The sequence below is a fragment of the Oncorhynchus mykiss genome, chromosome 21 (assembly GCF_013265735.2).
Source record: "Oncorhynchus mykiss isolate Arlee chromosome 21, USDA_OmykA_1.1, whole genome shotgun sequence".
NCBI classification, from domain to species: domain Eukaryota; kingdom Metazoa; phylum Chordata; class Actinopteri; order Salmoniformes; family Salmonidae; genus Oncorhynchus; species Oncorhynchus mykiss.
This window is the reverse complement of record NC_048585.1, coordinates 29,168,434-29,195,690: the sequence shown is the minus strand read 5'-3', so window position 1 is coordinate 29,195,690 and position 27,257 is coordinate 29,168,434. Positions and strand designations below refer to the sequence as shown.

Genomic DNA, 27,257 nt, shown 5'->3' with positions numbered 1-27,257 from the left:
AAAAGCATTTCAGTGTTGTGTTTGCTTTTAACAGATGTGGGGTGGATTTAGGACCATACCAGAGAACTCTTCCAAGACACACAAATGCACAGGGGAAGTATTAAGTGTTCCTCTGCTACATACACAGAGTATAAAAAAAACATTAAGAACATCTGCTCTTTCAGTGACAGACTGACCAGCTGAATCCAGGTGAAAGCTTTGATCCCTTATTGATGTCACCTGTTAAATCCACTTCAGTCAGTGTAGATGAAGGGGAGGAGACAGGTTAAAGATAGATTTTTAAGAGAGACAATTGAGATGGGTTGTGTATGGTCTACCACCCAAAGGACATCCAGCCAACTTGACACAACAGTGGAAAGCATCTGGGTCAACAAGGGCCAGCATCCCTGTGGAACGCTTTCGACCTTGTAGAGTCCATCCCAACGAATTGAGGCTGTTCTGAGGGCAAAGGGAGGCCCTCAGAACCTTTTATACAAAAGCCTTAGGACAGTAACTTTTGAACATTACATTTTGAAGAGAATTCTTTGGACAGTCACAATACCTTTTGGACAGTAACATGGTTTAAGCAGTAATAAAACACCATCAAACTTAATTGTGTTGTTGCTTTGATCTTCATGTTTAATTCATACAGTATATTCCTCACACACCAAATACAATATTTACAATTATACAAAGGTTACCTCAGTAAACAATTTAGACAACAATTTATACATTAATCATCCCAAAAATGTAGACAACCAAATGCCTTTCTGCAAAGCATACACCGTAACTACATTTAAAATAACATGAATTTCAGATTTTTTTTTTACTCCAAAAGTAAAGGTGCTATTACAGTGTTAATTTCCAGTATCCTCTCTGAGGAAATTCCAGTTCAATCTGAATGTATTGTTTATGTGTCCTCAGTAGTCTCAGGGTGTTCCCTGTGTCTTCAGATCAGCTAGTCTCTTCATCAGGGACAAAGACAAACTTCCTCTGTGGAACTTCCACCTGCAATTTAAAAAAAACAACACCGATTTCTGTTAAATAAAACAGGACTTTTCTTATGCTAGGTTCCTCGAAAACAAAAGATTCCATTTTGTGATTCTGCGATTGCCACATTGTTTGGAAAATCAACAATACCCTACATATTATGCAAGGGCTTGCAAATTTGATCAATCACCGCACTATTACCGCATATATCAGTCAAATCACCTAATATTACTGCATGAAACTGTCCGATCACCACACTACAAAAAAAGGTCTCACAAAAAATTCAACCAATCACCACACTTTTACAGCATAAAGTTAAGCCACATGTCAACAAATGTTTTCCCCGTCAGTGCATTTTCGTGATAAATTGGCCAAAACTCATCACAAAATGTCAGAAATGCAGCAGCAGTATCAAACATTTTTGCCCACAAATATCACAAAAATGACTCTGCACTTTCCTTATTTACTCTTTGTTGTCAGAGTTCGTTCTGGCACGGTGAGGCCTCTCCCGTGTCCGTTATCGTAGCAGCCGCCCAACAGTCCTATTTATAACTCTAGTTAAGTGGCAGGCATCCACAGACTCTAGACCCTAGCCTTCTGAGGGCAACCAGGATTTGCCACAGTAACAACATAACAAGCAGCTACCACACATTAATGGGCCCACAGAAACATTAGAGACTAGACTACTCTCCCGCTCCTTTCTCCTTCTCCTTCTCTCTCTCTCTCTCTCTCTCTCTCTCTCTCTCTCTCTCTCTCTCTCAGCCTGTGTTAGGGACTTCAACCATGGCTTGTGTTGTGTTTGGCTTTGTTCAGACATAACACAGCGCTTGACGATGGAAAGGTGTCATATGATCAGCGTCCATCGTAAAATAACATGTCAACCACAGGAGATGACTCAGATAGCGATGTTCCTCTGTCACCTGTCTAAATCAGACTGACCTCGGCGGTATGTGTTCCCTTTGACGGTAAGAACCCACCCTGAGGTTCTCAAAGCACAACCTTATTTATCTTTGACTGTTTAGACCAGATTCTTTCTCTCAGCCATTTTATATGAGTTGTCTTTGACATTTTCCAAGATGACATAGTGTCTCAGTCTGCTGGCTATGTCACAGAAAGGAACACTTTTCCAGATGGATACATGTTAATTAGTTTCCAGGGCTATTAGGCTGGTGGTGAAGAATTGGAGCATACAGTTTTGGTCCAGGAATACCCAGCCCCAGATACAGCTGGAATAGACTCCACGTTGGTAAGGGCCAATTGTTCTCCCTGCTTCTACACCTGCATTGCTTGCTGTTTGGGGTTTTAGGCTGGGTTTCTGTACAGCACTTTGAGATATCAGCTGATGTACGAAGGGCTATATAAATACATTTGATTTGATTTGATTTGATTTTCCTAGCCATGTGACCTGACCAGAAAATAACTCTGGGCCCAATTGATGATGTATCAGACTATTAACACTCATAGGTGGTGTCTCACCAGCTGACCATCTTTAACCCTTAAACTCTTGTTAACTCTCATTGGCTGTGCATGTACATGCACGCACATGCACACACACACAATCTCACCTTTCTGAGGGAGCGGACACTAGCGTTGCGGATGGAGTCCATGAGCTGGTCGTGTGAGGAGCGCAGTGGAGTGGGTGGCCTGCTGTGCTCCTGGTCTCTGTTCTCTGCCACTGGCCGCAGAGCGTTCTTCAGCTCCTTCAAGATACTGTTGGTCTCTTTCAATCCTTTCTTCCCCTTCTTCCCCTTCCCTTTCCCTTGCTTCTTAACGACCTCCTCGTGGAGCCTGATCACCTCCGCTATCTTCCTAGTCGGCTTCTTCTTCTCTGCCGGGGGCTGGCAGGGCAGTGGGGGGGGTGGGGGAGGAGGTGGAGGAGGCGGCGGGGGAGCAGGAGGGGTCTGTTTCTTGGGGAGTTTGGGGGATTGCCAAGGAGACACCCGCGGGGAACCATAGGGCGAAGAACCCGGAGTGGCCTTCAAGAGAGCGGTCGTACGGGGGTTAACGGCCCCCTCTGGCCCCGCCTGCTGGTTCTGTCTCTGCTCCTGCAGGCGTTTCTGTCTCTGACGGTCCATGTTACGGGTCAGGATGCCTGTCATGCTCATCCGGGGGCCTGGCAGGTGGAACTGGTAACCCAGCTTGATCAGGGTGTGGTTCTCCCTCAGAACCTTCACCATCTCCATCTCCACCTGAGAGACAGAGAGAGAAAGAGAGGGGGGGGGGGGGGGGTTGGGATCGTGAGGTTGTGCTTTTACCATTGCCTGAAAATGTGTGTCGAGCAGCAGCATCAAGACTGAATACCAAGTCCAAACTGACTGACCTGTCCTCCACACATGTGTCTCTGGTTGTGGAAGCGTAGCTCAGTCAAGGTGCTATTGCTAGGCAGAGCCTGGACCATGGCCAGAACCCCTTTCCCTGTCACATAGTTGGACTCGATGTTCAGGCTGATGATGGAGGTGTTTTCGCACAGCGTCTTGGCAATGGCCAGCGCCACGGGGTCGTCGGCATGCGTGTTGGCCAGGCTAAAGACACGCACGTGTGTGTTGGAGCGCAGTGCCTCAGCAAACTGGATTAGAGTTTCCTGTGAGATGTCCTCAATGTTGTTGAGGTTGATCTCTTTGAGCTCAGGGTCGTTATTAAGGACTCTTTCCAGGGCCTCGTCGACAACTATTGGGTTACCGTCGGCGTTGGGGTCAAGTGGAGGTGGGGGCGGGGTTAGTCTCATAGGCTCCACCCTTGGGGGTCTCAGGAGGCTAGGGGAGGAGATGGCAACTGACAGCGGTGATGGAGGACCAGAATCCTTTGGGGTCGCTGCTTTAGGCCTCTTCTCTTCTGGCTCCTCTTCATCCTCCTCTTCATCCTCCTCATCCTCTGTTTCAGCTTCCTCTTCCTCACTCTCCTCCTCCTCCTCTTCTTCTTCCTCCTCTTCCTCTTCATAATCTTTATTTTCTTTCTTGTTCTCGTCATCCTTCTCCTCTGCTTCGCTGTTGGTTTCTGTCACGCATTCTTCCTCACTCTTTTCGGCATCATCATCGTCATCCTGTTTAGACATAAGGTGTAAATCTCTCATTAATCTGACTCCGACACCATGGCCATGTTCTCTTTTAACTGTATTATGTCTAAAGTTAGACCTAAACGGGATGTAAGATTTGTATTGTTTTTGTGTGAAGGTCCTAACTGGTTCTCCATTATACCAGAAAGTGATCATTATTGAATAATTAAGCTTATTAATTGGTCAAACGTAATTTAAGGTTATCCATAAAGATCTGAGAGTAGCAAGCTAGCTGAGTTCAGACTCTCTCCTGATCACTGACCTGTTTGGGGCTGCTGGCTTCCCCTCTCTCATCCTCCAGTATCCTCTTGGTCTCCTTCTCCCAGTACTTCAACAGAGAGTCTCTACTGAAGGTGCCAGTGGGGGTCTTCTCCGTCTGGTCTCTCTGTCTCAGGCCGATGGGCACGTTGGCATCAGGGTCTATGTCTGCCAGCTCCATCTCCAGCTCTGCTAGCTCCTCTGGGCTGAGAGAAGCCAGTAGTTCATCCTCATCCACATCCTCATACTTACTCAACTCCCGACGGTACCCAAAACTGTTCATTGCTGAAAATGTTGGCCTCTGGGCTGGGCTCCAGGTAGATGGGGCTATGCGTGCCGTACGAGTCCGATCAGGGTGGGATCTTTCTGGGATAGGTTTCCGGTCAGAATGGAGTCTTTCTGGAGGTGTGGGTCCTGTCAAGTTCAGTCTCGGCCTGATCTGTTTGTCCACTACTGCTTCAGTGAGAACAGTACCAGTGGTGTGTGCAAGGGGCCAAGCTGGGGTGTCTGTGTCGGTGGTGTGTGTGTTGAGTGTGTGTGTGAGTTTGTGTCCTGTTCTCCTCTCTTCTAATCTCTCCAGCTGCTGCAGAGGCCTTAAGAGGGGGATCAGTGGAGTGCAACAAAGCGTTGGACCATGATGCACAGTCCTTTTTTTGGGAGGCGCTGCTCAGAGAGATAGACTAGAGCCACAAAAAGCATGTGAGCTCAGAGAGCAGAGCGGCCCTGGTCAGGCCTGTCAGCGGATCCCAGCAGCGGCCACATTGTTCGTGGCCAAAAAAAAGCCCAACCGGACCCAAGAGAGACAGAGAGCGAGTCATAGAGGCACATAACAAGAAGCAGAAACACAGCGGCCAACATACAGAGACACATAGCAACATTAAACACGTATTTACACACAGAGGGACATCACATCACACACAGAGAAACCCACAGACATAGAAAGACATTCAGACTCAGAGACACACACCATGACATAATTGTTGTCTCAAATAGTACACTTTTCCCTAGGTGGCTCTGTTCAAATGTGGTGCACTGCATAAGGAATAGGGTGTCATTTCAGATATTCCTCTAGTAAGGACCAGAGTGGTTGTTTATCTGATAGGCGACAGCGTGAAGTAGGCCGTATTGAAATAGTCACTTTTCAAGTGTCTATCACCACTCAACATTGCTGTGTGACACCACTGGCCATCCCGTGGGATTAACTACTAAAGATAACATGGTTTCTATGGTAACGTGTTTCTATGGAGCAGACTAATATAGCAATAATGTGGAAGTAGAGCTGTATCTTTTAGTGGGCTTTCATTTAGTACAATGGTTCCTGAAATACTGGGAATAACAATAGACGATTGCGACCGTGGGCTTATTTAAAAGAGGGTTATGTTATCATTTTAGGCTTGTCAGGGTAGAGTGGAGGAGCTTTTCTGAGAGCTGGCAGACTAGGCAGTGGGGATGTTCTCTATCTCTCTCTGCTATACACTGCTGGCTTTGGGCTTTTAATCAGACCTCTTTATACATCACCACTCTGTCTGACTGAATGAAAATTTGTACTTAGTTGGGGAACAAAAACGGTCTGTTTATCTACGGAGCTTTATAGAAGCTCTTCCGTTCTGTCAGTCTAAATCTTCTAATGAGCCTGAGTGATAACAGTCTGGCTAACACCTAACTCTCAAAGTCCTCCTGACTTCAAAGTCAGGAATGGCTCTTTGAAGTTGTGGGCACAATGCGCCGATAATGAAGGGGGCTGTGCTTTTACTGGTTGGCTCATCTCAGTGTCATTCTCACTCAAACAACCATAGGCACAGCCACACACAGGCCCAGAGCGCCATCCCCCTCCCATTACAACGGTTGGGTTTTCCAATCCAAACAAAGAGGTCTCAATCACAGAGGAAAAAAACATCATTTGAGCGAACCAATCAAATCCCTCGCTCAATTTCTGAGCGAATACTGCATTGACAAACGGCCTCCTTTGCAGACTAGCGTGTCACAGCTCTCCCTGCTCTGGGTCACGTGGGTTGCGTCAGCCAGGCTAGGGTGATAACTCTCTTTGGGTAAAGGGCTTGTTGTTGTAGGTGGCTAATTCCAGATATCCAAAATGGGTTTGACGTGTGTAGATGCATGATGTGTGCATACTGTTTCAGGCAATGGGCAATTATGTGGAGCCTACAATACCTTTCTGTGGATCTATTTCTATGTACAGCAGAATTGTGTGGTCAATGCATTTTTCCCTCGGGGATAATAAAGTGTATTGAATTGTGTAATGACACACAGAGAGGGGCTACTGTGAGTGAGGAGGATGGAGGATGGACTTTAGGTCAAAGTGGTGTCAGAGAAATTCATATTATTCTGTATGTAAATATGTGACACTCTGTTTAGTATGATGTGTTACGTAACATTAGGTTACAGACCATTATGAATGGAGTAGTGGTCGTACAAATCTTACAAATTAGAGGACGTTTAGTGTCATCCCACTGGGCACACAATGTCATTTCTGCGTGGACAATTGGGTAATATTTGATTGAGACGTTGATCAATGAGATTACAATTTATATTCACCCAATCAAAAAGACAGCCAATGTCTCCCGAGTGGTGCAGTGGTCTAAGGCAGTGCTAGCTGTGCCACTAGAGATCCTGGTTCGAGTCCAGGCTCTGTCGCAGCCGGCCGCGACCTGGAGACTCATTGGGCGATGCACAATTGACCCAGCATCGTCCGGGTTAGGGGAGGGTTTGGCAAGCAGGGATGTTCATGTCCCATTGCGCTCTAGCGACTCCTGTGGTCAGCCGGGTGCAATGCACGCTTACAAGGTCACCAGGTGTACGGTGTTTTCTACTGTTTCTTTTGGGTAAGCGGGCAATGTGTCAAGAAGCAGTTATAGCCCCAGACCCATTGATCGCTCTTTTTGGTACAGTTGACGGGAATAACCAGGAGGGGAAGGCTGCCTCTAGTTGTATTCTATTAGCCAAAAGGCTCATATTGCAATTTTGGAAATTGGAGACTGTACCTACCTTTGAAATGTGGTTACGGGATTTAGGGAATGTAATACATATGGAAAAGATTCAATACAATACCTCCAATAGAAGTCCAATGTTTTACAAAATATGGCAGCTGATACTGGATAAATGGTCTAGTCCCGCTTCATAACTGGTTGACGATCTGCTGCTACTCTGTGCTGTACTCCAATCAATATTTATTTTTGGCTTAACTACACTGCTTGTAATGACTATATGCTGTCTTCCTATACATGTACCACCTAATAGGATTTAGTTTTATTTTGTGTATGTGTGAGTTTTGTTTTGTCCTCTAAATTTTCCATCCCATTCAACAGTACAATGGATGTCAATGTTTGTATCGCTGTCTTTTTTAAAATTTATTTTTTATTGGAAAATAATAAACATATTATAAAATAAAAACATTTAAAAAAGAATCAGTGCGGATCGGCTGGGTTGTGTTTCGGAGGACGCGCGGCTCTCGACCTTAGCCTCTCCTGCGTCCGTACGGGAGTACAGCAGCAATGGGACAAGACTGTAACTACCAATTGGATACCACAAAATTGGAGAGACAAAAAAAAAAAAAGACAGCCAAAAGACAGTTTCCAATGTGTTACCACTACGCTCTCAACTGTATAAAAACACAACCAAATTCCAATGGAAAAACAATGATTGACTTTTGGTTTGGTTGTCACCCAAATGTCTATTGCTTTAAACTATTTATAAGAACAGCATAGCTCAAATGGGAATATAATGTCAGATATTTTGTTGAATTATACAACGTATTAATGTGTTATCACTGCACAACATCTAATAGCAGAACCAAATGACCTGGATTGCAGTTGAAATTACATTAAAAGTGCAAGTAATAAATGCCGCTCGTGATTCTGCACCGATTATTACAGCAGTTTTGAAGATCTTCACAGTCCTGCGACAACCTATTCATGCTACTGTATCTTGAACATGCATGCTCTTTATGATTACATAAGTAGACATTTATAGTAACAGTAACCTCAATTGAATGTTAGATTAGTTTGTAAGATTTGGCTATTTACTGTATTAAAAGTAATATTGAATTGTGTTTGGTTGGCAACGCAACCAAATATCAACATTTGAAAGAGATGTTTCTGCTTGGATAGTTCCATCTGTACAATCAATCAATATGGCGCCGGAGAAGAAGGCAGACGTTTTACGTGCCCCCAACCGATTGTGTTTTTTGTTTGTTTATTTGCATTGTTCGTAACTTATTTTTTAACTCATTTTGTTCAATATGTTGCCGCTACCGTCTCTTATGACCGAAAATAACTTCTGGACATCAGGACTGCGATTACTCACCACGGACTGGCTAACCCTAACCCTAACCCTAACCCTAACCCTTTTTTTTCCTTTAAGGAGTCTGATGAGCCCAACGTGAAGGATATACTGCTTTCAAGGGAACAGGCCCAGATCCCCGTGATTTGCATGAAGAGGAAGCAGAGAAAAAGGTGACCGAGGGTGGGCTGCCTTCTGAGAATTCGTAGGCGATTGAATAAACCTCCACTTCCTTCCATTCTGCTAGCAAATGTGCAATCTTTGGACAATAAAATATATGACCTACGTGGAAGATTAAACTTCCGACGAGACATTCAAAACTGTAATATTTTGTGCTTCACGGAGTCGTGGCTGAACGACGACACAATCAACGTACAGCTGGCCGGTCATACACTGCACCGCAGGCCAGAACAGCAACGTTTGGTAAGACAAGGGGCAGCGGACTATCTATTTTTGTAAATAACAGCTGGTGCACGACATTTAAGGACGTCTCAAGCTATTTCTCGCCTGAGGTAGAGTATCTCATGATAAACTGCAGACCACACTATCTACCTAGAGAGTTTTAATCTGTATTTTTCGTAGCTGTTCACATACCACCACAGTCAGAAACTGGGACTAAGACAGCATTGAATGAGCTGTCATAAGCAATAAGCAAACAAGAAAACTCTCCCCCAGAGGTGACCTTTAAACAGGGCAAAATTCATAAGGCCTCAGTGCCAGACGGATTACCAGGACTTGCACTGTGAGCATGTGCTGACCAACTGGCAAGTGTCTTCACTGACATTTTCAACCTCTCCCTGTCCGAGTGTAATACCAACATGTTTTAAGCAGACCACCATAGTGCCTGTGCCCAAGAACACTAAGGTAACCTGCCTAAATGACTACCGAACCGTAGCATTCACGTCTGTAGCCATGAAGTGCTTTGAAAGGCTGGTCATGGCTCATATCAACACCATTATCCCAGACCCACTCCAATTTGCATACCGCCCCAACAGATCCACAGATGATGCAATCTCTATTGCACTATACACTGCCCTTTCCCACCTGGACAAAAGGAACACATATGTGAGAATGCTATTCATTGACTACAGCTCAGCTTTCAACACCATGATGCCCTCAAAGCTCATCAATAAGCTAAGGACCCTGGGACTAAACACCTCCCTCTGTAACTGGATCCTGGACTTCCTGACAGGCCGCCCCCAGGTGGTAAGGGTAGGTAACAACACATCTGCCATGCTGATCATCATACAGGGGCATTGCAGCTGTTGTATTCGGCGCATGTGACTAATAACACTTGATTTGACTCTGGCTTTAATTCCAGTTTGTCTACAAACTAATAAGATACATTTTGGATTCACGTCTCCACCTCAACCAAAAATCACATTTAAAGAATAGGACTAAATCAAATCATATCATGCTTTAAATGCACTTTAAATATGGATTTAGTGCTATTGTTTTAGACGTGAGTCCAACATATCAATTATTCATTTGTAGACAAACTGGAATTAAAGCCTGACTAATTTGGTGGCACAGATGAAACTATCCAAGCAAAATATACATCTCCTTCGAATGTTGATATTTGGTTGCATTGACAGCCAAACACAATTCAATATCACTACATTTCAAATCAACCAGAGTTTGAAATGCTAGGCCTATTGAATTGTCTATTTTTTGTAGAAGTCTGGGTTGAATTGAAACAATAGCTGTTGATGACTGCAAATGCCATAAAGGCCTAAATAGCTACTAGCTACCGTTTTCTATTAGAATGTTATTTTTAAGTAACACTGCATAATCCATAACCCCTAGGAGACATTGACTGACATTGTGACAAAGCCTTTGAAAGAAAAGGAGGGGGAAAGAACAGAATGGACTGTCTAGTTATCCTACTGTTTTGACCGAACAAATGTCAATGAAAAGCATCACTAAGGATCTATGAGTGATAAAGTATGGTTACATTTCATTTGCTCTGTTAAACCTACCCTTTGGAATGACTTCGATAGCAGCAGTGAATCTACAGTATTTCCTTTTTAAGTAGAGCTCCTTCTACAATCATTCTCACGATAGCGCATTGGTAATAGTCAGTGACAAATAGCTAAGCAGGGATTGGCTTGGTTAAAACCCTGGATGGGAGACCAAAAAGTAGCTGTAGATAGATCAATTCTCCAGTAGGAGGTGCTACCCAGCTTGTTTTTTTCTTTCTGATAGTGGATATTACATTGAAGATCTGACGTTGTTATAAAGGTACATATCAAATTCAACATATTTTATAAAAGGCTATGTTGAAATTTGGTTACCATGATGGCATAATCCTGTGGTTGAAATTTCAACCCTCAAAACAACAATTGACGTTGATTACTCTTTTCAAATCCAATGTATTGTCAACGACATTCCACTTCACAATACGTCTACTATTACATTGAAAAGGGAAGTGGGATATGTCTTACCCAGTCGTACAATAATATATGAATTGGATGATAATCATTAAAGTATTATACTTCTTTCTCTGAGACCAGGTTGCTGGTTGCATCTTGTCAACAGAGGAGAATTATGGGGAGGATTTAAGTTGGTGGTTAAGTGAATTAATGACAAAGGTTAGGCAAATTTAAGTAGAAGGTTAGGTGAATTGGGTTAAGTTTAGGATAAGGGTTAGGGGAATAATTAGCTAAAATCCTACAGTTGTCTCCCCATTAGCTCGAACGCTCAACCTTTGGAATGCTAGATGGTTGCAGATTACTCTCACCTTGAACAAATTCCCTACTTTTGTTTCTGTCTCAAGTAACGAGACCATTAGTAAGTATCATACGTCTTGGAGGTGCTAAAAAATGTGTAAGTATGTTTCATATGGTTCTGAGGCCAGACTGTTTAGGTAGATGACCAAAGACCAAAGATGACCAAAGACCATATTACTCATAGTATTCTCTTTGGTGTGACCAGAGAAAATGTCTATGGCAGGGTTCTCCAACCCTGTTCCTGTTCACTTCAACCGTAATCTAGATGGCTTATTCATCACAAAACCATTTGATGTTGCCAATTATTTTAATGAGTACTTTATTGGCAAAGTGGGAAAACTTTGGCAGGAAATACCAACAACGAACAGTGAAACATCAAATTCATGCATCAAATAACGAAAGAAAATTGTAAATTAGAATTTTGTCAAGTCAGTGTGGGAGAGGTGGAAAATGTTATTTTTTTTTAAAATGACAAACCTCCTGGCATTGACAACATAGATGGAAAGCTCCTGAGGATGATAGCTGACTCTATCGCCACTCCTATCTGTCATATCTTTCATCTGAGTCTAGAGGAAGGTGTTTGTCCTCAGGACTGAAGGAAAGCCAAGTTCATTCTGCTACCCAAGAGTGGTAACGCAGCCTTTACTGGTTCTAACAGCAGACGTATCAGCTTGATGACAGCTCTTAGCAAACAGTGTGAAAAAATGGTGTTTGACCAAATACAAGGCTATTTCTTAGTAAACAAATTTGACAACAGACTTTCAGCATATAGAGAAGAGCACTCAACATGTACTGCACTGACACAAATGACTGATGAATGGTTGAATGGCTTTTCAACCCCTGACATATGTTTTATTCCGAGCTATCTATCGAATAGAACTCAGAAGGTTTTCTTTAATGGAAATCTCTCTAATGTCAAACATGTAGGGTGTGGTGTACCGCAGGGCAGCTCTTTAGGCCCTCTACTGTTTTCTATTTTTACCCATGGCCTGCCACTGACATTAAACAAAGCATGTGTGTCCGTATATGCTGATGATTCAACCATATACGTGTCAGCAACCACAGCTAATGAAGTCACTTAAACCCTTAACAAGGAGTTGCAGTCAGTTTTGGAATGGGTGGCCAGTAATAAACTGGTCCTGAACATCTTTAAAACTAAGAGCATTGTATTTGGTACAAATCAATCCCTAAGCTCTAGACCTCAGCTGGATCTGGTAATGAATTGTGTGGCTGTTGAACAAGTTGAGGAGACTAAATTACTTGGTGTTACCTTAGATTGTAAACTGTCATGGTCAAAACATATAGATTCAATGGTTGTAAAGATGGGGAGAGGTCTGTCCATAATAAAGTGCTGCTCTGCTTTTTTGACACCACACTCCAAAAAGCAAGTCCTGCAGACTCTAGTTTTGTCTTATCTTGATTATTGTCCAGTCATGTGGTCAAATGCTGCAAAAGACCTAGTTAAGCTGTAGCTGGCCCAGAACAGAGTGGCACATCTTGCTCTTCATTGTAATCAGAGGGCTAATATAAATAGTATGTATGCCAGTCTCTCTTGGCTAAGAGATGAAGAGAGACTGACTGCATCACTTATTTTTATAAGAAACATTACAGTGTTGAAAATTCAAAATTGTTTGCGTAGTCAACTTACACACATGGGTCTTTTCACAGTCCCCAAATCCATAACAAATTCAAGAAAGTTCTTATATAGAACCGTTATTGCACGGAACTCCTTTCTATCTCATATTGCTCAAATGAACGGCAAACTTAGTTTCAAAAAACAGATAAAGCAACACTTCTCCCTTATTTGACGTAGACGTAGATATTTGTGTGTATGTTATGATATCTAGGCTTCAGTATGTGTGCCTTTTAATTTTTTTTTTATGTAGTTCTGTCTTTGAGCTGTGTATTAATGTTCTGTATTATGTCAAGTTTTCATGTTTTGTGTGGACCCCACATACCAAATAACAAATCTAGCTCACGTGATTCTAATAATTAGCTGGTTGATAAACTGAATCAGGATAGATAAAACTGGGATTAGAGCAAAAGCCTACAAGAGGTCAGCTCTCCAGAAACAGTGTTGGAGATCCCTGGTGTATTGTATGACTAGTGGGTAGGAACACAGTTTCCACTCCATTGTGTCTCTGAGCGGCAGGCTGGTGTTGACAGGGCAGGAATGCTGCTGTTCAGATAACAACAATAGTCTGGCAACGCTAGAACTCTCTCAACGTAATTCTACATTGGACCATGCTACTCTTGTCTACCCTCCACTAGCTGTGCCTTCACAACAACAGAACCCACGTTTGGTTCAGTGAGTTACCTGGGGTGTTCTTCACTTGAAACATTTCACTGGGGCGGCAGATAGCCTAGTGGTTAGCGCGTTGGACTAGTAACCGCAAGGTTGCAAGATCAAATCCCTGATGAGGTGAAAGGTGAAAAATATGTCATTCTGCACCTGAACAAGGCAGTTTAACCCACTGTTCCTAGGCCATCATTGAAAATAAGAACTTTTTATTAACTGACTTGCCTAGTTAAATAAATAAACGCTATGATTTCTGAATACAGCAACTGTAAAGGCCTAAGGCTTGGTTGGAGTGGAGGATACCAGGCACTGCATAGGACTATAGTCATGTGTGTGGATGCTGATTGTAACATTACCACCAAATGGTATTTTAGGGTTACTCGACTTTGCTTTGGGAAAACGGCCAAAATCCTAACATGCATTTGGGGAATGTTACGAGATCTGGCTCATACACTCTCTGTGTGCCAGGGAGAGTTGAGCTGAGGGTTGCACTACACAGCAGGATCATTGAGTTAGCCAGCTAACTCCTAAATATTCTGAAATAACTTCTTATTTGTTTCAGAAAGATACGCTTGGAATGGTCTAATTGATTCAACTTCCTAAAACACATACAGTATCTAAGTTAAGCTTTCATAATAAACCCGAAAATGTATAGTTATTTCTGGTTGTTTATCAAAGTTAGCTGGCTAACTCATTGATTCTGCTTTGTAGTACACCCAACAGGCCTCCGTAGCCTTGTTTATACCTGGTTCAAACATGCATCCAGTCCTGATCTTGTCAATATTCACATTTTCAGACATTCTTTCAAAATAATATGTATTTACTTATTTTAAGACTCATATTGAGTCACTTGTCAAGGATTTTAGAGTGTTGGATAATGATGATTTAAATTGTTTCACTGTCCAGATCTGTCTACACTTGCACGCCTGACTACCTCCGGAGGTTGTCAGGGAAATCTGATCACAATCGGATCACAATGCATCTTTTAATCGTCTACACATGTCTACAAATGTGGGCACAATCAGAATGTGGACAAGATCAGGACAAATAATCCATGTTAGCACCAGGTATAAACAGGGCTAGTGACAACACAGTCTCAGATCCAGAGCTCCTCAACTAACTCCCAGAACCTCGAGGGTATAATATGGATGTCTAGATCTCTCTAGATTTAAGCCCTGGTCTAATGAGTCAGGTAGGTGTCAGGGTCACTGTAAAAGTCAAGAGTCCATTGCAGCAGAGTCATTCAGACCAGTGTCCAGTGAGTGTTTAGCTCTATGTATAAACTGAATGAGCTCTGAGAGATATTTTTAGTCCTGACCTGCTTTTCCCATGGGGAGATCTTGAGGAGTAGATCACACTACATGCACTGTACCATGATGCACAGCTGTGCTGTCTAATGTATGCAGTCTAGTAGAAGTAGATGTACTATGGTAAGGACTATTCAGAGAGCATATATCAGTGTGACAATAAATGTAGTTATTACAAACATTACACAACAAGTACACTTGCCATACTTCATATAAGCATAAGTATATGAGCTAAAGCATTATGTGATAGATCAGTTATGTACAGAACAAGATCATTTTTTCTTCTAAATATGTTTTCATTGATATAGTCCTCTTATGAGTGTGTGGCTGCCAACCCACCATACTCGTCGTTCTCCCTGTAGGTGAGGTAGTGTTTGAGTGACGGGGGGAACGGTACGGCAGCCATGACCTGAGGGTCATTCAGTCTTCTAGGAGTCATCTGTCTCCTAATGACCAAACGACACTGGTGCTGCAGGGACCGCGGGTTGTCTGGGGATACACACACATGGACGGGTATACACACACACACACACACACACACACACACACACACACACACACACACACACACACACACACACACACACACACACACACACACACACACACACACACACACACACACACACACACACACAAAAAGTATGTTTATTAAGTCTGTTAATTCTGTTCATGATGGCGAGTTGATCTGTAAGATATTTCAGTATTTGCATTCCCACAGTTTTCCCACAGTTTTTTGTCCACAATTATTGTATTTGTGATTAAAAGAGGACGTGGATTACGCTTATTAGCAATGATGCTGCCTTACCCAGAATGTCACAGATGTCTGGCCACTCTTTCTGTTTCTCCAGGACCCGTAGGAGGTTGGGGCAGATACGTGGGTGTCTGATGTAGTCCAGAAGCATCCGTACCACACTCCCCGCCAGGTTGACCACCGACGACAGGGAGATGATTTCACAGAACTGGAGCAGAGAGCGAACAGGACAGCGAGACTGACATTAGAGGGACAAACACTGGAACTGGACTTGCTGTTATGTTCTAAGTTAGACCAACACATTCTACATCAGTGTCGGCCAACCCTGGTCATAGAGGACCACATTGTGTGCAGGCTTTTGTTCCAGCCCAGAACAAAAATACAGAACCTGCCTCTCTCCAGAACCAGGACTTGTCTACTTCCTGTATTCTAAATCAAAGTTTGGGGGCCTACTCCTGTTGTACTGGAAGAGACCAGGAATAGGCCTACATGACATACCGGAGCTCTGCAGTCCTGGTTATAAAATAAAGTTCTTCTATGGTTATTTCGGTAGTCGACCCAGGAGTCGCAGTCCATATCCTGCCCGTTGCCATGGTTACACATGAAGCACTTGTCTACGTCGTAGCCGTTGTTGAGCAGCAGACGCAGAATCATGTGATCTCTGAGACAGTACTGCAACGCGGTGGGAAACAGTGTATCACTGATCATTCTGAAGTAGCAGTTGACCTCGGCACCCCTGGACAATAGCAGATGCACCAGCTCATACCTGGGGTCGGATGGGATAGGGTTAGAAAGGTGATGTCATAGAAGAGAGACCAGGAAGTAGGCAATACATGGGAGCTAGGTTGAAGATAAAAGGTTAAGACAACATCATAATTACAAGCGGAAGCAGATTTTTTTTTTCTCATGGGACCTAGCATGGGAGCCAACAAACTGTTCCAATAGATAGAAGTTGGTGACGTCACTCCTGTGTTCCATTCAGTTTCATTTAAACAGTGCATTCGGAAAGTATTCAGACTCCTTGACTTTTTCCACATTTTGTTATGGATTAAAATTGATTAAAAAAAAAAATCCACATCAATCTACATACAATATGTGGGGATGTTTTTCAGCGGCAGGGACTAGGAAACCGGTCAGGATCGAGGGAAAGATGAATGGAGCAAAGTACAGAGAGATTCTTGATGAAAACCTGCTCCAGAACGCTCAGGACCTCAGACTGGGGAGAAGGTTCGCCTTCCAACAGGACAATGGCCCTAAGCACACAGCCAAGACAACACAGAAGTGGCTTAAGGACAAGTCTCTGAATGTCCTTGAGTGGTCCAGCCAGAGCCCGGACTTGAACCCAATCTAACATCTCTGGAGAGACCTGAAAATAGTTGTGCAGCGACGCTCCCCATTCAACCTGACAAAGCTTGAGAGGATCTGCAGAGAAGAATGGGAGAAACTCCCCAAATACAGGTGTGCCAAGCTTGTAGCATCATACCCAAGAAGACCCGAGGCTGTAATTCGCTGCCAAAGGTGCTTCAACAAAGTACTGAGTAAAGGGTCTGAATATTTATGTCAATGTCATATTTCAGTTTTTTATTTTTAATACATTTCCAGAAAAAAATCTAAAAACAAGTTTTTGATTTGTCATTATCTGGTATAGTGTGTAGATGGAGGGGGGGGGGGGGGGGGGGGGGGACAATTTAATCAATTTTAGAATAAGGTTGTAACATACAAAATGTGGAAAAAGTCAAGGTGTCTGAATACTTTCCAAATACACTGTAGCTACAATGCCTTGCAAAAGTATTCATCCCCCTTGGCGTTTTTCCTATTTTGATGCATTTCAGACTATAATTTAAATAGAAAGAGAGAGGCAGAGAGGGCATTAATGAGAGAGGCAACAAAGAGACCAAAGATAACCCTGAAGGAGTTGCGATGCGCCACAGTGGAGATTGGAGTGTCTGTCCTTAGGACCACTTTAAGCCGTACACTTCACAGAGCTGGGCTTTACAGTAGAGTGGCCAGAAAAAAAACATTGCGTAAAGAAAAAAATAAGCAAACACATTTGCTGTTCGCCAAAAGGCATGTGGGAGACTCCCCAAACATATGGAAGAAGGTACTCTGGACAGATTTCTTTTTTTGGGCCATCAAGGAAAATGCTCTTTCTGGTGAAAACCCAACACCTCTCATCACCCCGAGAATACCATCCACACAGTGAAGCATGGTGGTGGCAGCATCATGCTGTGGGAATGTTTTTCATTGTTCAGAAACTGGTCAGATTTGAAGGAATGATGGATGGCACTAAATACAGGGAAATTCTTGAGTCTTCCAGAGATTTGAGACTGGGACGGAGGTTCACCTTCCAACAGGACAATGTCCCTAAGCATACTGCTAAAGCAACACTTGAATGGTTTAATGGGAAAACATTTAAATGTATTGGAATTGCCCAGTCAAAGCCCAGGCCTCAATCCAATTGAGAATCTGTGGTATGACTTCAAGATTGCTGTTCACCCACAGAACTCATCCAACTCGAAGGAGCTGGAGCAGTTCTGCCTTGAAAAATGGGCAAAAATCCCAGTGGCTAGATGTGCCAAGCTTATAGAGACATACCCCAAGAGACTTGCAGCTGTAATTGCTGCAACAGGTACAAAGTATTGACTTTGGGGGGGTGAATAGTTATGCACTCTCAATATTTCATTTTTTTGTCTTATTTCTTGTTTGTTTAACAATAAAAAACATGTTGCATCTTCAAAGTGGTAGGCATGTTGTGTACATCAATTGATATGAACCCCCAAAAAAATCTATTTTCATTCCAGGTTGTAAGTCAACAAATAGGAAAAATGCCAAGGGGAGTGAATACTTCCGCAAGCCACTGTATTGCAGAGGTTGTTTGTGAAACATATTAAGTAAGGAATAACTCTCAAGCAAGGAATAACTTTTCCTAAGGGAGACATAAAGACTTGCGTTATCCCAAAGTTAACACCTGCTGTAGGCTTAGTTCTAACACAGTCTTGAGGTCTTAACACGGTCTTGAGTTACCCATACAGACACGGTCTCATACCTCCCAGCGCGTACAGCCACCAGGAAGCAGCGTAACGGGTCCAGGTCAGTTTTGGCGCCGGCAGCCAGCAGCATCTCTGTGCAGGTGAGATCACTGTTGGATACGGCGAAGTAGAGCGGACTCCGCCTCATGTCCCCGTAGTTCTCTGGTAACACAGTATTAACAACACGCTTAACTTATCCATTTCATTTCATTCTTATCCACAACATTTTACAGTTAAAACATGTATAATCAGAAGCCTGTATGCAGGTTTGGCCTCAGGCATAAGCGACATAAGCGGTTTCTTAGGGCCCCCTGCCACTAGGAACTCAGTCGGGGATAAGCATTAGAATAGTAGAATACACAATGTGCCATTTTGAAATGTGGTTGTGCATCGGCAGTTTTTCTCTTGTTATGTCAGTCACTGTCAGTCATTCAATTAGCCCATGTCAGCTAACATTTTTTAGATTGGTAAATTAGTCTAGACAGCATGAAGGGAACGTACCCAGGGGCCTTGACCTCCAGGGGGGCCCCCATTGGCCCACACAGGAATCAACCTCACAACTCTGGAGTTACAAGCACCTTCCTCTTGGACAGGTCTCCCTTATAAAAGAGATTGTGTGTCCATGTGTGTGCCCAATTGTACAACCTGGTTTGTGTGTGTCCATGGATTGTACCTGAGATGTGTGTGTCCAGCTGAGCGTTGACATCGAAGCCTTTCTCTATGAGCAGCTCCAGACAGTCAACATGGCCTCCATCTGCTGCCGAGTGGACTGGGCTCTGGCCAGACAGACGGATGGCTCTCTTAGTTGTGATGGGGATGAAGGTCCTCAGAGCACTGGGACAAACCAAAACATCATAGATCAGATTGTTGATTATACCAGCACTGTTGATTATGTTGTTGAAATAAGGTCTGGACTATGAACTGAACAACTGCTTCTAGACCCAGGGATGGATCATTCCTCAGGGACAATGCTTTCTAAGAACTGGATAATCAGATAACTCTCTAGCCAAATACATATCTTGATCAATTGATTTCCACAAAGACCGGCATGCTTTCCAGTAGTTGTTCTCGACATCCTTGTTCTAGACTGTTAGTAATATATGCCATTTAGCAGACACTTTCATACAAAGCAATTTACAGTCGTATGTGAATACATTTTTACATACGGGATAGTTTACATCCTGGGAATCGAAACCCACATGCTCTACCAGCTGAGCTACAGAGGACCGCGTAGTAAGAGTCGGCCACTCACAGGATGTGTCCCTCATAGGCAGCTCTGTGTATGGGCAGCTGGCAGGCCAGACTGGCTATGTTAGGGTTGGCTCCAGCTTGCAGGAGGAGGTATATGCAGTCCAGGTTCCCTGAGCCGGCTGCATCGTACAGAACACTGTCTCCGTTATACGCCTGGGCGTTCACGTCGCCACCTGGTGGGAAAGGAGGACGATTAACCCTACTCTAGTCCTGTGTAGACTTCTGTTCAAGCCAACCATTTTTGAATGGAACGGATATTTACATTCAACTATTTTTCAGTTCCTTGTAATTGTATTTTTGGTTATTCTTCGACAATGTTAATTTGCCTTTCGGTATGACAATGAATGTAAAATGTTGACATTATTCATCAAGGAAAATCTAAGGCCTCTGATTGGCTCGTACCGTTCTTTATGAGTATATCCAGGACCTCCACGTGGGCGTACTCTGCTGCGATGCCCAGCGGGGTGACATTGTGCCCATCTACAGCTGTCACCTTGGCCCCATGTCTCAGCAGAAGCACCAGGATGGCACTGCAGCCCACCTGGCAAGATAACCCACACTTTTTAAGGAGTATATAAAAAATATTGTTAATATTGTTTTTTTTAATGGCATTCCAGCACCTGGATGATAGGAGAGATGGCTGAAGAAGAAATATAAACAAGACTACAGGCGTAACTTGATCTCACCTTGGCTGCCTCGTGAATGGCCATCCACTTCTTCAGACACACCTGTTCCACGAAGGCCCCACAAATGATCAGAGTGGACACCATGTCATATGATCCCTGTCTCACCGCTAACACACATCAACACAGGACAACACATAACAAAACAGCACATGCATGCTTGATTGACAACACAGAACAGTGCTTGAATACAGTACTGTGTGTGTGTGTGTGTGTGTGTGTGTGTGTGTGTGTGTGTGTGTGTGTGTGTGTGTGTGTGTGTGTGTGTGTGTGTGTGTGTGTGTGTGTGTGTGTGTGTGTGTGTGTGTGTGTGTGTGTGTGTGTGTGTGTGTGTGTGTGTGTGTTACCGAGCAGCAGTGGGGACTCGTTCAGGCTGTTGGTTTTGTGTGGAGACGCTCCATGCTGCAGTAGAGTCCTGACGTTCTCCAGCAGACCCTCCTGAGCAGCCAGAATCAACGCTGTGTCACCGTCTGCAGTCACATCATCCACAGTCACATCACAGGAAGCTGCAGGGTCACACACACACAAAAGTAATGGGAATTAAACACATGTCTTAGGTGCTTCATTAGTATATCCCAGTAGCAGAGTGTTATAGAAGCAGTACTGTAAGTGGCTACTGATATTTAAGGTACTAGTTGTGAGGTACTGCTGGTGGTATGTGGTCCTCTCACCCAGCAGGACCTGATCCAAGACCTCTCCCTGGGACTGCACAGCGGCTCTGTGTAGGGGAAGCCACCCTCTGCTGTCCCTCTCTGTGAAAGCCTGCAACCCAGACAGCTCCTGCAGGGTACACACATCACCTAGGGAGAGACACCACACAGAACCCTACATTAGGGTTATGGCTAGCGTTATGGCTAGGGTTAGGTTTGAACCCTGATGTGGACATAAAGCTAGGGTTAGGGTTAACGGCTTAAGAGCAAGAGTTGGGCTAGGGCAGTTTGAAAGGCACGGTCGGTGAGGGGTAGTCCTACCTTGCTCGATGGCAGTCACTATCCTCAGATAGTCACCACTGACTGTTGGTATGCTGTTGAGATATGGGTAAACTAAGTCAGGGAGAGGTGACAACCTTTTTGCGGGATGTGCAAATAATACATTCATGTAAATCCTCTCCATTTTCTGAATACCTGTCTATTGATACGTCTCGAATACTCTCTCGAATGGCGTACTCAATAAGCTCCTCCTCACATCTATCGACGTCCTCCATTGCTACAGAGAAATAAAATAGAAACACCATGGACCTCAATACTCATGTCACTGCAGTCCGCATAGATCAACAGACACATTCCTAAACTATAGGCATACAGACAGGAATGACATTTCAATGACAAATTGAGAGGTTTTAAAGCACCTTCGTCACTATCAAATATCCCAATGAATGGGCAACTCCAGTCTTATCTGTAAAATCTTCAGTGAAAGTCCCAGTCTCCGGAGGTTTGTTGGCAGCCAACTAAATTTTACATTGGTGTTTGCAGGAGTAATGGGATATTTTTAGTCCTGCTTGTAATATCAGCCCCACACGCTCTGAGAATGCCTGTCACGCTGTCACATGCAGTGCTTCACTATCACACTAAACACAGTTTATCATAATATGATTGAATTTACTATAGGATCCATACAGTATAGACAGGCTGTCTGGCTTAATGCATTCTTTTTTTTGATATTGCTAGTATGTGTAGTGTACCCACTTCATTTGCAATACTTATTTTTCCAATCTAATCATTGAACTTGTATTGTAGGAGCCGTTAGTTAATAACATGCATTTAGGTTACTGAATAAGAGGACTCATGTCCACTTACTATCAAACATGTTGAGCTTTTATTTTGAAAAAACGAGGACTTGTTGACGTCATTTTTATTCGACAGAAGTGATCCAGAATCCATTGCGCCTAAAATCATGGCTGGTGTTCTGAAAAAGGTACGAGTGGAGGTCATGTTATGATTTTGTGAAAATGTAATGTGCTTTTGCTAATTCAGGTAGTGTCTTTTCATTTTACAATTGATATGAGCTTTGTCGCTTTCTATTGACAAGCAACTTACATGGCTGACACGATGCGATCTCAAAGCTACATGGCGTTGTATCCATACGTTCTGTAATGTTCCGCCTTCCTTCTGAATGCCGTATGACTATTTTACTCAGGAGGTTACTAGCTAACTTGCTAGCTCATTGTGTGTAATATTTCCCCCAGACCACAGGCTTGGTGGGACTGGCCGTGTCTCACAACCCTCATGAGGTGAGTCCCCAGTATTGACCATAATATACAGCTTTAGTAGTTGTGTAGCTGCTGTAATGACCATAAACGGCAGTACTTTTGTCTTTAAATGTAACGTTTGTTTGTGTGTGTGTGTGTGTGTGTGTGTGTGTGTGTGTGTGTGTGTGCGCGCGCGCGCCCTCAGCGCCTGAGGATCCTGTACAGTAAGATCCTGGCGTCTCTCCAGATCATCCCTCAGGACGCAGCCTACAGAAAGTACACAGAACAGCTTGTCAACGACCGCTTTGAACTTATCAAAGCTGTAAGTTACACTCCAACCATGGTCATGTTCACAGCTAGACCAGGGTCAGGTTAAGTTTAACACAGTAGAAAACCCTTCCTACCAGCCCTCATTGTGACTGATTTCATGTATTAGCTTAAACTTGTATGAACCTCTGTGAGGTTATCCCCTTGTTGACTTTTATATTTGATATCATGTTACGAGATATTGTTTGGGATGGCATCTGTGTGTTTAAATCCATATAGATCATTTTATTTTCTGTCTTCATTTCAATGGAAAGGAGCCTGATGTGGAGAAACTAGAGAAGAAAATCAACTGTGGTCAGATTGAGGAGGTCATTCACCAGGTACAGAGAGGAGCCTCACACTCTTTTTTTGTTGCTTTTTCTAGCCCTGTTTATACCTGGTTTCAACATGCATCCGTTGTCCTGATCGTGTCCAAATTCGGGTTGGGCCCACATTTGTTGACAGGTGTAGACAATCAAAAGACACATTGTGATCTGATTGTGATAATTTCTTACTGACCACCTCTGGAGGTAGGTATATCCTTGAAGTGGATACCTAAAAATGGTAATTAAAGATCGCATGGCACCTACTCGTAAGAGTAGGGCTGTTAACCCCCGGTGTCCTGGCTAAATTCCCAATCTGTCCCTCGGGTACCTAATCATCCCCAGTTTACAATTGTCACATTCATCCCTCCTCCTCTCCCCTGTAACTATTCCCCAGGTCGTTGCTGTAAATGAGAATATGTTCTCTGTCAACTTACCTGGTAAAATAAAATAAAAAGTGTAAACAAATCCGGACAACGAAAGCGTATAAATTTGGCTAACTAAGGTTGTCCCGGCCTCTCAAAAAAAAAAAAAGCAAACCGACGAGTTGAATTAAGATCATGGTCTTTAGAAACCAAGTGCCAACTGGCACTGTGCGTCCAGCGCTGATTAAAATTGGAATATAGAAAAATATGTTTGACATATTGTCCCGAATGAAAGAAGAAAGGGTTCTCCCGTTCTCACATCCAATGCCAGCGCAAAATCAGATGTTTGAAAACATCATAGGCTACAGAAAGGCCAAGGACTGTAATACCAAAATGTAAACGGAAGTAAAAATGTATCGGCAGGGTGGTGAATAGTCTTTCAGTTGCTATATCAGATATGAAAATAAGTCATATTATAATGCAATCCTTTTCAGATATCAATAAAGTGCAGAAGATGTCCAAACTGATGCGTAAAGGCGCATAGCTTTTTGTAGCCTAAGTATGAGCGAGGCTACTCTCCAATAGGCTAATGTAGGCTTAAATTACGATGGACTCTTCAGGCTACTTTTAGATTGACACTTTGTTCCTTTATAAAGCCTTTGCTTTACATGCTTGTTCCTTTGCACTTCTTATAGATTGCTGCTTTTATCCATGCATTTTCATAATTTGACCACGCGTCTTGCTATCAAATCAATGTTATTAGTCACATGGGCCGAATACAACAGGCATTCAACCTTACAGTGAAATGCTTACTTACAAGCCCCTAACCAACAATGCAGTTTAAAAAAAATATGGATAAGAAATAAAAGTGTAAGCCTCTTAGACCTAGACTTGGTGCTCTGGTACTGCTTGCTGTGCAGTAGCAGAGAGAACCGTCTATGACTAGGGTGGCTGGAGTCTTGGACAATTTTTAGGGCCTTCCTCTGACCCCGCCTGGTATAGAGGTCCTGGATGGCAGGGATCTTGGCCCCAGTGACGTAATGGGCCGTTCGCACTACCCTCTGTAGTCCCTTGCGGTCAGGATGCTCTCGATGGTGCAGCTGTAGAAACTTTTGAGGATCTGAGGGCCCATACCAAATCTTTTCAGTCTCTGGAGGAGGAATAGGTTTTGTCGTGCCCTCTTCACGACTGTCTTGGTTTGCTTGCACCATGTTAGTTTGTTGGTGATGTGGACACCAAGGAACTTCAACCTGCTTCACTGTAGCCCCATCGATGAGAATGGTCCTCTTTTTCATGTAGTCCACAATCATCTCCTTTGTCTTGATCACATTGAGGGAGTGGTTGTTGTCCTGGCACCACACGGCCAGGTCTCTGACCACCTCCCTATAGGCTGTCTCGTCGTTGTTGGTGATCAGGCCTACCACTGTTGTGTCATCGGCAAACTTAATGATGGTGTTGGAGTCGTGCCTGGCCGTGCAGTCATGAGTGAACAGGGAGTACAGGAGGGGACTGAGCACACAACCCTGAGGGGCCCGTGTTGAGGATCAGCGTGACAGATGTATTGCTACCTACCCTTATCACCATGGGGCGGCCCGTCAGGAAGTCCAGGATCCTGTTGCAGAGGGAGGTGTTTAGTCCCAGGGTCCTTAGCTGATTGATGAGTTTTGAGGGCACTATGGTGTTGAACGCTGAGCTGTAGTCAATGAATAGCATTCTCAAATAGGTGTTGATTTTGTCCAGGTGGGAAATGGCAGTGTGGAGTGCAATAGAGATTGCATCGTCTGTGGATTTGTTGTTACGGTATGCAAATTGGAGTGGGTCTAGGATTTCTGGGATAATGGAGTTGATGTGAGCCATGACTAGCCTTTCAAAGCACTTCATGGCTACAGACCTGAGTGCTACGGTTCGGTAGTCATTTAGGCAGGTTACCTTAGTGTTCTTGGGCACAGGCACTATGGTGGTCTGCTTAAAACAAACTCGGACAGGGAGGTTGAAAATGTCGGTGAAGACACTTGCCAGTTGGTCAGCGCATGCTCACAGTACACGTCCTGGTAATCTGTCTGACCCAGAGGCCTTGTGAATGTTGACCTGTTTAAAGGTCTTACTCACATCGGCTGCGGAGAGTGTGATCACACATTCTACCCGGAACATGTTGAGGTACCGTTAGTGAATTATCAAACTAAACCATGGTAATTCTCCCAGCATGTCACTTTTTTTGTATTCCTTTGGTACCGTTTAGGCCTATACTAAAGATAATGGATGTAAAAAGTGATGCGTAAAGAACAAACCTATCCAGACCTGTTTGGATAATGCGTTGCGCCATTCAGAGATGGACTTTGTAGCCGACTCTACTTAACCTGCTTGTTTTTACTGTGTGCATTAGGGCTTATTCATACTGTGCAATAATTGTATTTTGTATACGCATCCAGATTGTTTGTGGGGTGACGTTTTTAGGGATGGGAGAGATTCTCTGAATATTTATTTGTATGGCTGCTGGACAAGTCGAGGTTATCGGCACAGTAGCCCGTTACGCCCAGTCTTAAATCGTTGGATAACAAAAGTAGGCTCTAATGATGAGTTTAAAACTATTGATTATAAAAGCGTGCTTTTTTTTCAGCTTGTGTCATAACGGTAGGTCGGATTAATATGCATACAGGGAGGGACCAGGGAATCTGGTCACAATAAGGACGAAGTGGGCAGATAAGAATCACATTTTATTACCGTGTGTAGACAGACGCATGTCGATCTGATCACGACAGCCATGTTAATGCAAGGTGTAACCACGGCTACTGAGACATTGTTTTGTTTCTTAAACTATTTTGAAGCATTCAAAAACCTCCCACATACTGTATCGCTCTTCCCCATTTATCCTACATCCCTTGCCTTATCTGACCCACTAGTTTCCTCTTCCCTCCAGGCGGAGTGTGAGTTGGCACTATCCAGGAAGATGGCGGAGTGGAAACCATGGGAACCACTGATTGAAGAGCCCCCTGTCAACCAATGGAAGTGGCCTGTTTAAAGACTACTTCCTGTATTTATCATATGTCTGTTTGTGTCAATGTGTAAGTTCTTCATGCTCCATTCACAATGAAGCATGTACAAATAAAGCAGTGGAAATATTTTCCCTATCCTTGTAAAACTAATCTTTGACATTTTGCCTTGTGGGTACTGGGTGATACATTTAAAAAATGAAAATTCAGACAGTTTACACAATTCAGCCAAACCAAGGAGAATGAATGGAAGTTAAAAAGTAAGATACTATTTATTGAAGAACATGCCAGTCCTGATCTTGTCCAAATTGTGATTGTGCTCATTTGTTGCAAAACGATTAGCTACCCGATAAAACCGCATTTAATATACCTCCTTTGAGAAAGGGTGTCGTTCTATCCTAATGTACCCCATATATTTAAAGCTGTTCAGTCAAAGTTAACTTAGAAATATAATTGGG

General features: G+C 43.5%; 3 protein-coding genes across 3 annotated transcripts; 1 reads left to right on the top strand and 2 right to left on the bottom strand.

The window, feature by feature from the left end:
• Positions 1 to 894: 894 nt before the first annotated feature.
• LOC110500200 (leiomodin-2) lies at positions 895 to 6,656 on the bottom strand. The gene is made up of 4 exons (XM_021577409.2): positions 4,284 to 6,656; positions 3,290 to 4,009; positions 2,535 to 3,158; positions 895 to 987 (listed from the first exon to the last, which is right to left on the bottom strand). The coding sequence occupies exons 1-4, from the start codon at positions 4,560 to 4,562 to the stop codon at positions 934 to 936; spliced, it is 1,677 nt and encodes a 558-aa protein (XP_021433084.1). The 5' UTR covers positions 4,563 to 6,656; the 3' UTR covers positions 895 to 933.
• Positions 6,657 to 11,739: 5,083 nt separating this feature from the next.
• LOC110500199 (ankyrin repeat and SOCS box protein 15) lies at positions 11,740 to 22,092 on the bottom strand. The gene is made up of 13 exons (XM_021577407.2): positions 21,976 to 22,092; positions 21,752 to 21,833; positions 21,599 to 21,651; positions 21,299 to 21,427; positions 20,975 to 21,133; positions 20,631 to 20,737; positions 20,347 to 20,485; positions 19,946 to 20,117; positions 19,367 to 19,527; positions 18,711 to 18,855; positions 16,163 to 16,430; positions 15,719 to 15,872; positions 11,740 to 15,399 (listed from the first exon to the last, which is right to left on the bottom strand). The coding sequence occupies exons 2-13, from the start codon at positions 21,829 to 21,831 to the stop codon at positions 15,224 to 15,226; spliced, it is 1,743 nt and encodes a 580-aa protein (XP_021433082.1). The 5' UTR covers positions 21,832 to 21,833; positions 21,976 to 22,092; the 3' UTR covers positions 11,740 to 15,223.
• A 338-nt stretch (positions 22,093 to 22,430) lies between these two features.
• On the top strand, positions 22,431 to 26,942 carry LOC110500198 (NADH dehydrogenase [ubiquinone] 1 alpha subcomplex subunit 5). Its single transcript, XM_021577406.2, has 5 exons — positions 22,431 to 22,541; positions 22,813 to 22,857; positions 23,021 to 23,137; positions 23,397 to 23,462; positions 26,727 to 26,942. Exons 1-5 carry the CDS (start codon positions 22,521 to 22,523, stop codon positions 26,826 to 26,828), a joined length of 351 nt encoding a protein of 116 aa, XP_021433081.1. The 5' UTR covers positions 22,431 to 22,520; the 3' UTR covers positions 26,829 to 26,942.
• Positions 26,943 to 27,257: the final 315 nt, after the last annotated feature.

Coding starts and splice junctions, on each gene's coding strand:
- LOC110500200 (XM_021577409.2), bottom strand. CDS start 4,562: ATGAACAGTTTTGGGTACCGTCGGGAGTTGAGTAAGTATGAGGATGTG. Junction 4,010..4,283: donor AAGCCAGCAGCCCCAAACAG/GTCAGTGATCAG, acceptor ATGTCTAAACAG/GATGACGATGATGATGCCGA. Junction 3,159..3,289: donor GACACATGTGTGGAGGACAG/GTCAGTCAGTTT, acceptor TCTGTCTCTCAG/GTGGAGATGGAGATGGTGAA.
- LOC110500199 (XM_021577407.2), bottom strand. CDS start 21,831: ATGGAGGACGTCGATAGATGTGAGGAGGAGCTTATTGAGTACGCCATT. Junction 21,428..21,598: donor AGTGACTGCCATCGAGCAAG/GTAGGACTACCC, acceptor GTCTCTCCCTAG/GTGATGTGTGTACCCTGCAG. Junction 15,400..15,718: donor AGACATCTGTGACATTCTGG/GTAAGGCAGCAT, acceptor GTGTATCCCCAG/ACAACCCGCGGTCCCTGCAG.
- LOC110500198 (XM_021577406.2), top strand. CDS start 22,521: ATGGCTGGTGTTCTGAAAAAG. Junction 23,138..23,396: donor GCTTTGAACTTATCAAAGCT/GTAAGTTACACT, acceptor TTCAATGGAAAG/GAGCCTGATGTGGAGAAACT. Junction 23,463..26,726: donor TTGAGGAGGTCATTCACCAG/GTACAGAGAGGA, acceptor TCTTCCCTCCAG/GCGGAGTGTGAGTTGGCACT.